The sequence below is a fragment of the Bombus flavifrons genome, chromosome 8 (assembly GCF_040668555.2).
Source record: "Bombus flavifrons isolate JBK064 chromosome 8, iyBomFlav1_principal, whole genome shotgun sequence".
Taxonomy (NCBI): domain Eukaryota; kingdom Metazoa; phylum Arthropoda; class Insecta; order Hymenoptera; family Apidae; genus Bombus; species Bombus flavifrons.
The window spans coordinates 15636626-15646875 of record NC_138449.1 but is presented as its reverse complement, the minus strand read 5'-3'; the positions used below and the strand labels follow the sequence as shown (position 1 = coordinate 15646875).

At 37.9% G+C, this 10250-nt stretch overlaps 2 protein-coding genes across 5 annotated transcripts; both read left to right on the top strand.

Moving 5' to 3' along the window:
* The first annotated feature begins 1849 nt into the window (after positions 1-1849).
* FipoQ (F-box/LRR-repeat protein FipoQ) lies at positions 1850-7846 on the top strand. 4 transcript variants are annotated; one of them, XM_069118100.1, is made up of 9 exons: positions 1850-2550; positions 4742-4941; positions 5106-5380; positions 5468-5734; positions 5809-6178; positions 6258-6461; positions 6546-6681; positions 6720-6778; positions 6859-7846. In XM_069118100.1, the coding sequence occupies exons 1-7, from the start codon at positions 2440-2442 to the stop codon at positions 6679-6681; spliced, it is 1563 nt and encodes a 520-aa protein (XP_068974201.1). In that variant the 5' UTR covers positions 1850-2439; the 3' UTR covers positions 6720-6778; positions 6859-7846. The 4 variants fall into 4 exon arrangements, with proteins under 4 accessions (XP_068974201.1, XP_068974202.1, XP_068974203.1 ...); XM_069118102.1 differs by lacking the exon at positions 1850-2550 and adding an exon at positions 2814-3196; XM_069118103.1 differs by lacking the exon at positions 1850-2550 and adding an exon at positions 3616-4612.
* Positions 7603-9965, top strand: LOC138182358 (ras-related protein Rab-28). The gene is made up of 4 exons (XM_069118105.1): positions 7603-7622; positions 8348-8635; positions 8739-8994; positions 9069-9965. Exons 2-4 carry the CDS (start codon positions 8577-8579, stop codon positions 9291-9293), a joined length of 540 nt encoding a protein of 179 aa, XP_068974206.1. The 5' UTR covers positions 7603-7622; positions 8348-8576; the 3' UTR covers positions 9294-9965.
* The last annotated feature ends 285 nt before the right edge of the window (positions 9966-10250 follow it).

Genomic DNA, 10250 nt, shown 5'->3' with positions numbered 1-10250 from the left:
TAATTGCTTATTCCAAGGAAATGTTTTGAAAAGAATAGGCGAAAAAGGAAAAGGAAAATACATTTTCATCACTATCGAAGTTCGTAGAGGCGCTGCTGTACTTCCTTATAAATCTTTAGATATGTATGCATGTATATATCGTATGTACATGTATAGTATAGATTACAAATATTACATGTAAATTAAATGCGAGGTAAATTGAAATATGACTTTTAGTACTGAAACAATTATGTACAACTATAGGAGAGATAAAAGCTTTAGAATTTTTTGCATTTTAAATATGTAAAGTACTTCATTGAAATTTTAGAGTACATAGATTTAATTTAACATTCCAATTTTGCGCAAAATGGCCTCCATGTGACAACTAATTTCATTGCATCAAGATACATATTTAGTGCTTTTATCGCATTACTTCCCCGTATTATTTGTCAATAGATGTGTATATATTTCGATCGCATCGTTGCCAAGATAAAAAGGATATTCGATTTTTAAATACTATGGACGTACGTAATTATACGACGTGGCATCTTTCGCAGATAAAATTAAACGTATAATGCTCTTCAGATTATCTATTTCGCAGTATAGCGAAGTAAATATTGCGATCTATTGCGAAACCCCACTTTCACGATCGTCATTTCGATAATCGATTAACGTATAAACATACTTTTCTTTACTGCTAGATAACAATTGGCTGTCAACTGTTATTACTGATAAGTTTAATAAATACGAAAGCAAAGAGCGGAAAGAATGAACATGACTGATAACATATTGCTATTGTGCAGTCATATGCAAAGACTAGATTAAATGAAAAATGAGATTTCCATCCGGTAAAACGCGCAATTGCTCGTAGAAGTACGCATTATTAAAAAATTTCAATCCATCTACAAGTTGTGTCTCATGTACCTTAAATTGTTATATACATATATATCTAATAATATTCATATAGCAAATTGCAAACTATTATTTATGTACATACATATATTTATACAAAAATGTTTGACAAGTGTATCTTCTTCAATCGAAACCTACAGTTGGTAACGTAGTACTTTTAACGCCATCTTTATTTATGAACTGCAAACATATGCGTATAGAAACTTAATAAATCTATAAATTTCTATCTTCCTCGTTATTTTTCTACTTTTCGATAACTTGAAACAGTTAAAAAAAAGTATTACGGAATATTGTGATATTTTGTTTTCTTGGCATTTGGGAATCATAATGAATCATTTAAAGACACGTCCGTTAGAAGAAAATATTTATGTCGATAAAAAATTATAAACAAACTGGACATAGTTAGTGTACATCGTGCAAGATCTTGTAAGTCACTGTCAGTGTTCGTACATTATGTGGCCTTAATTAATCAAATTGCTAATGGCGCCAAGCCAAATGCTACCTATTTGGCCTGCAATCAAAAAGATATTCAACAACTGTCACGCATACAGGGCGTTTGTCATTCGTAATATTTTTACGGTATATTATAAAAAAATAAAAATAATATAAATTTATATTTTTTATGAGTCATCATTGACACTCCTTATTTGTCTGCCAAATTGTTTCTTTTTGTTAAAGTACATACTGGACAATGAAACGATCTGTGTTTTACGGATCAAACAGTTATACAATCAAAGGTTATTGCATTTCTTCGTGATCTAAATGTGACTAAAAATAAGTACAATGAAAGGGTAATCCGAATAATCCGAAATGGAATTCAACATGTTTTTTGTTGTTGAATTTTCGAAAAGTCCCGCAATGTACCATGACGGCCCTCTGTTGGCTGTGCATCCTTGCGTGGCACAGCTCTCCAGCGAGTCTATTTTAGGGAACGACAGAAAGTTAAGATTATTTTAGTTACATTTTTCACCTCCGATCTAGAACGTAGGGTGCTTAGCATAAGAACATCACAATGGTCGACTAGGTTGATTTTCGACAAGCATCGAGGGTTGCATGCGTTCTTACTAACCAACGATAAGTATTTAAAATAACAAAGAAGAAAAAGGATTACTTCGACAAGATTGCAGTCATAAGATAATTATGTAATCCAAAAGTCAACACATTTATCGTAAACCGAAAGAAGGACGTGATTAAACGATGGCTTAATCTTCTATCCTCTGTCAGAAAGTACCTACGAAGGAGAACGTACGCAATCTCGATCTTTTTTACCAAAATTCGTATTTTTCCGTGTACTTGTGATGCACAAATCGTTTTTGTGAGATTTCATTCTACGATTTCCTATCGTTTGCTCGAGTGTCGTTACGCGTTAAACTAAATCGCAAAGGATACGGTGAAAGTGTAAAGCCCTTATTCGTTCTTTCGTAGCGTTTTCAGTAAATAGTGTAATGTTAGGGTGTGTTGTTTTCGTACGGAGATATATGTATAGCGATATAAACCTTATTTTCTTGATATCTAAATTCGTTCTCGATCAACCGATATACCATCGCTATGGATGCACGAAGAATGTCCAACTGGAACGTACTGAGCGTAGAAGCTGCACTTCAACAGCTCAACAACTTTGACGACGATAAGAAGGAGGTTATAAAACGATCGAATACGGTAAATTATCAGAACAGACATTAGCTTTCTTTGTCATAACAAAATTTGTTAAACGTTGTCGCAATAACAATCTTGCATTCTTCTTGCAACGTTTAGAAGAACATCTGCAATATCGTGCTTTTTTATATTTACAACTTGCAAATCAGAATTATGACACGTAGAAGATGGAGATCGTATTGGTAGGATGTACATACAAGTGCGTTCTATCTATTCTTATCTTTGCCTGATGTCTGCCTGACTGACTGCTTGCCTTTATTTATAACTAATTAAGCTACCACTCAGTTTGAAATGAGTCCTAGCGTCGTCCAGTCAGCCGACGAACTCCTGACAAATTGGTTGCCGGCTCGGGACCGTTTCTGAACTCGCGGTGACTCGAGTGCCTGTAAAATATATTGACATGAACGAAGGAACGTTGAACTGTTTCGCGACATTTCTGCATATCACACGGTTTCAATAATTCGGTGTAGATCGAGAAAGGTGTGGCTCAAAGTGATTTTTCCTAGATCGATCGTACAGCACGGTGTAATTAATTGCATTTCCAACAATGAGCACCTGGCATCAGCTGGACGTGGAATTCGCCACGAATGCTATATCTAGAGAGGATGTCGGTCGTAGCGTTTATCGGAAAAGAATGGCATCCAGCGTGGTAATTATTTAGTTAAAATATCAATCGATAGTTCTATTTGATGGAGAAGTTTTGATTTAATTTTGAACGTTTAGCTGGGCAGCTAGCAATTTGTTCGCGCAAGAGCGTTCATCTTAGTATTGCATAATAACTTTGCGCTTATTTGAAAATAAAAAGATCCTATTTGTACCGGATGAAACCATCTAAGCGGTGACGTTATCGATTGCTACTATGAAATTCGTTATCACATCATGTGACACGCGAGATTTCTTCTGATAGAAGCTGAACTTGCGAGTTTAGCGACAAATGTTGATTGTTAAAAAAAAAAAAAAAACAGATATCATTTAATAAAATTAGAGCGACGTTTTTATCCATCTTGCTATTTGATCGAAGTACTCGATTTTTTAATACTCCAAAACAATGACATCGATAATCAGGTAACAGAGTCCAAGTGTTTTATCGAGAAACAAAGACTCGGATTCCTAAAAAAAAAAAAATAAAAAGAAAAACATTTTCTTGTAGTACATATATCTTTGTGTAAATACCACGTGTTTTGTTAAGTCTCGTGTCGGATAAGTTCCAAGTCTTACATCAACCAGGCTGTTCTGGCAGATTTCTAAAAAGCCTATGACCCTCTTCGATGAGACAAAATATTAGCGGTCAAGTGTTCTACGACGTCCGCTGAAATCAAAAGAAGGAAGAAAACCCGAAAAAGAAGAGATGAAATTTTGGTAAACATAAATTTATCAGCAAATAAATTCCCGATTTTCTCGTGTCGATTTTAAAGAGATGTAAAAACAATTTCCATCGACATTATGTTGCAAGTAAACTGTGCGAGCATTTCTGGAAACTCTTTTATTATTAACGAACACGCGCAACGAGTTGCGAACAATAGCTGTAGCGAGACACGCGGATATTTCCTAAACTTCGCCCAAAATCTGACGTTTACGGGAAACACAAGGAAATGTACCTTGGCTGCAGGTGACGAGTTTAAAATTAAAGCGGAGACGGGTCTTCCAAGTCTTATATTTAGGACGACGCGCAGGCGCGATCCGATTAGAAATCCCCGTCGAAGACTTAGAACTTCTGATTCCTTGAAATCTGCCGTGTGCCGCGATTTTCACGAACCTTCTTCGTCGTTGAATAAATATTCCCGTTCTTCTTTACGTATCGGTAATTTTCCGCACGGTGCAAAGTTCAATTCGCCACACGTGGATTAAACGTTCATCGGATCGGATAGATCAACATCCTGTCGATCGAAGTAAGCTCTGTGACAATATCTTTCCAAAGGGAAAGCAATTTTGTGCCTCGAGTACGTTTTGAGAAAATAACAAGATGGATCTCGGGGGTGTCGATGTCTGGGGTCAGATCGCCGTGGAAACGTCTCAGATGTTCGTTTCCGAGGGCGGCGTGGTTAAAAGTCGCTTCGCTGGGACAGTAAGTGATCAACTTTACCAAAGATGTGACGAAAGACGTCAACTCGAGTTTGCTCTTTTAATTCCAGGCAGCTGTCGAATTGTTTAACGCGTCTCGTACTAAGGATTATTGTTCTTTCAATTTTTTTAGACGATAGAAAAGCTGCCAGACAAGGTGTTGCTAAACGTCTTCAGTTATCTGTCTCATCGCGAAATATGCAGGGTAGCACGTGTGTGCAAAAGATGGCGGCAAATCGCGTACGACACGCGATTATGGAAGCACGTATCTCTGCGACCGGAAATCAGTGGACTGCACGTGAATTCTTTGGACAATCTGCTGCACTTGATCAGGTAGTAGATACTTTCTCGATATAACGTTGGCAGGTAACGTTCGCGTCCGAGGTTCACGCCAGAATCAACTTCTTCTTTACTTGCCAAAATATAACTCGTAAACGATAGCGATACGGTGGATTCACGCAGCCGTAAAATATTAAAATAACTTTCTCTGGTAACAGCACGCGTTTTGGAGCTTCGCTGAGGTACATCGAATTGCCGATCGAATTGATCACCCACACGGTTCTTCACGAATTGGCAAATAAATGTCCAAATTTGACTCACATGCTTCTCGACTTCTCCACTGCCATGCAGCTGCACGATTTTTCGGAGATGCAAGCCTTCCCGACTAAACTCAAGTACATGTGCATCTGCCTGTCAGAGGTAATCTTCATGGAGGGCTTTATGAGAAAAATTTACAATTTTATCAACGGCTTGGAGATCCTTCACCTTATAGGTTCGTGTCTACCTTGAAATCCAAGCGAATCCTTATCATACCACCACCTGTTTCAACGAGAAACTAACTACATGTAGAATCTTATAGGAACGTACGAGAAGGTAGAAGAGGAGGAGGAGGAAATCTACGAAGTGATAAATGTGCACAAATTGAAATCAGCGACCCCTAATTTGCGAGTAATTAATTTATATGGGATCAATTTTGTAGACGATTCACACATCGACGCATTTTCTTCCAATTGCATCCAGCTCGAATGTTTGGCCGTGAATTTCTGTGCCAAAGTCACTGGCTCAACCATGAAGACTCTGTTTCAAAGGAGCAGGAGATTAAAGTGTCTCCTCATGCAGGGAACGAGTAACTAAATATTCATCAACGTGCAATCTTACCTTCGGTTATACAAAACTTGAAATGTTACGCACCTTTTTCAGATCTCCAGAGCGAATACGTGATGCAGGTAGAATGGGAAAAGTCGAGCATCCAGGAGTTGGACGTTACCGGGACGGACCTGTCAACGGAATGTCTGATCGACATGTTGACCAGAATTCCAGGTCTTCGTTTCCTGAGCGCTGGTCAGCTGAACGGCTTCAACGATAGCGTGTTAAAAGCCTGGGCTGAACTCGGCAATCCTCGGAACCTGATCGCTCTAGATCTCGATAGTTCCGATAACCTGACCGACGATGGTCTGCATAAATTCTTGTCGAGATACGGTCATCAACTCTGGGGACTCGCGTTATTCGGCATGCCTCACATCACCGATCAACTATGGCAGAGTGTATTACCCATATTGACCAATGCCAAGTAAAATATATTTTTAGATCTTTAATATCTTTAATATGCTACGACAAGATATCTTTGAAATTCCCGTTTCTTATTTTAGAATTCTTGTAATGGGAACACAGGAGAGGTTAGGCGTGAATATTCACGTGGATCAATTGATGGACGGAATTGCTAACAATTGTCCAAATTTAGAGCGGTTGGAACTCCGCTGGGATCCCGAGAATCTCCGATTCTCCGACAAAAGTCAGAAGGCTATAGATATACTACGTGTAAAATGCATTAAATTACGGTGCTTGAGCTTGAGGTAATCACATAACCGGATAATTATATTTGAAGTCGGCTAATAAATAAAATACACTCTATAATTGTAAAATCGATGCGCTTGCAGCGATGGAAGATACTATGAAATAGTGAAGGCCAATTTTGAACGCGCCGACAGACTGACGGTCGTTCGTACGACAACGTGCTGCCGCGTGTCTAATTACTACCTCTTAGCAAATTATAAGGATTTGATTTTTAATTAACTATTACGGTATAAATATTTGTACATACGCTGCAGGGATTCATACATAAATTCTTCCATAAAATACAAGCACCGAAACGAAGAAGCATATCAAGAAGGTAATACATGAAAAGATTAAACGTAGACGCTGGGACAGATATTATGGAACGTATAATTTGTAATAAATTTCTTGTTTCAGCCAGCGAACAACGACAATTACGATCGAACAACGAATCTACCTGCGATTACTTAAGTACTTACTCCTGCCCACGAAAGACAGATACATATTTTTTTACACTATTTTCAAGCGCATAGCGTGAGTAGACGAGAGGTCGAATTATTTTGACCCTTGAATCTCGAACCGTTTGATATTACCATACCGTTACCTATGTACTATATACGCTGTATGTGTATACTATACATATACACCAGCATAGGAAAAAGGAAAAGGAAAACAAAGAATGGGGAAAAGACTAACTACGTAATCAATGAGAATTATTACGAAAAACCTTGACACGTACAAGTACAAGACCTCGATCCATTACGTCACAGGGTATTCATAATTAATCGAAAGATCGTCATTGGAAAAAGTTTGTCGAGTATAATATCGACGAGAGACAGAGGTACGCACCATGGCTGTTCGTATCGATTATTCGCTAATTTATTCATGCAGCCGTGTAGACGACGACGACGTCGCACTGCCCACGGCCGGTCGGTCGATTCGCTCGATTTCATTCTCTAGCCACATGCCAGACCCTTCGTTTATATATTGCATTATAGTCGACGCAGAACCGTCGTGGCCGACACGACTTTTCGCATGATTCCCGAAACTTTTCGTCAATCGTCGCGTTTCTTCCTTTCGTGCTCCTTTTATCCCGATCTTCCCCAATGTCTGACATCGAGGAGGACCTACTGGTAAAGAAGCTGAAGATCGTGCTGGTCGGTGATTCTGGATCCGGCAAAGTGAGTTTTCTAATGTCCCCGGCGTCTAACCGGAAGTGTAATCCAAGTCCCAAGCGACAGTGTACTTTTTCTAGTCTTTTGTTTTTGCGTTAATGCGAAAGTAACAAAATATCGATTTGACTTTCGATCGTACATTTTTGGAAGGGTATACACATACGAAACGTCGATGTATATGATTAAATTGTTTCGAGTTCAGAGTGCCTGAGCTTCGAAGAACCAAGCAACGTATCGATTTATTTCCTCCGTGCGAAGTGTGGTCAGTGCCACAATTAAACATACTTTCGCAAGTATAGAACGTTTTATGTTTATTGCGCCTTACTTTATCGGTAATAACCATTTTGACATCTTCGTCGCTCGAAGTGTCATACACTGTCAGCAATAAATCTTTAGTAATTAGAGCCTACAGTCTACTCGTAGTTCGAGCTAAATTAGGTATTCGTGACTCGAGCCGTTTCACGTCTGTCTTGAATTCTTTTCTTCGTCAAAATTCTTTTGCTCAATAACAGGAACAACTTCTACTTCTCAAACAACTTCTAGCTATTAATTAGCAGGTAAGCATAACACGCGAGTTTCGATCGACGTAGAAATTCCGTGTTATGGTCGAATGCCCGAGCAACACTCTACTGATCCGAAAACCCTTAGTTATTAAGATTACTATGTATATTGATCGACAGTCGATGATTTATTTTAGAATATTTTTATTTTCCTTTCTTGAAACCGAAAAGCTGTTCTTTAATTAGAAAAGGACGACAGCTTCTCTCTTTCTCTCTCGTCGTAACGATAGAATAGCAATTCTGGATAACTGAAATTCAAGGATCCCTGTTTAGACGAGCATCGCTCAGAAATTTTGCAATAACGAGTTCACGAGACAGTACACGCCAACATCTGGAATCGACTTCTTCCTGAAGAACGTCAACGTTGGTTTTTATAAAAACGTTAATCTACATTTATGGGATGTCGGCGGTCTTGCGTTACACGGAAACATGCTCGACAAATACGTCTTCGGTGCTCATGTAAGTAAACGGAATGAATCCGACATACGTTTCAGTCGAAACATCATTTCACAAAAAAAAAAAGAAAAAAAAAAAAAAATCTAGATCAGCTGTTCTTCTACAGGAGGAAAAACAATATTTTTCAGATAATCCTTTTAGTCTACGACGTCACTAATAGCTTCAGTTTCGAAGTTCTAGAAGAATGGATAGATAAAATCAGAAAATTGAGCGATAACTACGAGGAAACACCGCTGATGGCCGTAGTTGGTAACAAATGCGACATGGAACATCAGAGGACGGTGAAAAAGGATCGAACACACAAATTCGCCGCAGACAATGGATTTCCGTCTCACGATGTTTCCGCTAGAACCGGTGAAGCGGTAAAATATTCTTTAAACAATAAGAGGAGCAATATCCTGTACTTCCTTTTAAAAAAAACTGGTTTTCATTTCAGGTTTCTTTGTGTATAGTGACCTTAGCCGCGCAAATTTTGGGTGTTCGATTAACGAAAACAGATCAGGACTATCACAAGCCCATAATAATTGCAGAAATAGGCGACACAGTGGACATGAGCACCATTCACAAGGTCGTGAAAAGGATCCCCACGAAAAAGCAAACTCAAATACCATTTCATCCCCATTTACCTGGTTCAAAGTCGTCAGTTTGCCTGCTACAGTGAAAATTACCGTAACGAAAAGTGGTTTTTGCAATACAATATTTTTGTCGAACGTCATGGACGATTAACCTGTACATAAGACGTCCATACGAATATTTTTCGCTACTTTCTTACCGTATATAAGAGATTACTTATACTTTGAGGGGCCAATGCAATAAACTACTGGTGTCTTCGTAGTAGATTTAAAAACAAATTTATTTATTGATAAAATCTTACTACTTGCGGTAATAATGTTAATATGGATCGACGTAACAATGTTAAAAATACTTTTACAATAATAGTAGCATCGTTCGTTACAGTGATGTACATACACTGTTGATTGAGTACTTGCCATAGATTTGTATTCAAGTCCTCGGTAATTTCGTCATACATGTATAAATGCTGGTGGGAAAAGATCGTTCAATATTGAGAGTTAATCCGTGAAGAAATCACGGGATAAAGGAAGCTCTATAATCGCATTTAAACATCGTAAGATTAAGTAAAACAGGATAATAAACGAATAAATTTTTATTCGCGTTTTAAAGACCGAGAGAAAACTCGTTCGTCCATATTAAACGACTCGCAGATATATCTCTATTTTTATAAACTGTTGATTCACAGGTTCTTTTCTATACCTAACTGTTAATGGCACTAATCATGCAAAACTATATGCAAAAAAAAAACAAATATACAAAACAGAATGCATACAACGGAAGAACACGTCATTTAACAAACAAGAATGAGTAAGATCGTGGTATATGCGTGTTCTTAGAACAATTAGCTTTGAATAACATAAATGTAAGATGCCCGTCGGAAGTATTAAACGATAAAACATGTTAATAAATAGCAACTAGGTTAGTGGAGCCCTTTTCATTAGGAATTAGTGACCTAGTAATTCAGAAGATAGAATAATTAATCAATTTTAGGATCAATTTTTAAATTAACACTTCATCGAAACTATATACGATATTACAAATTCAA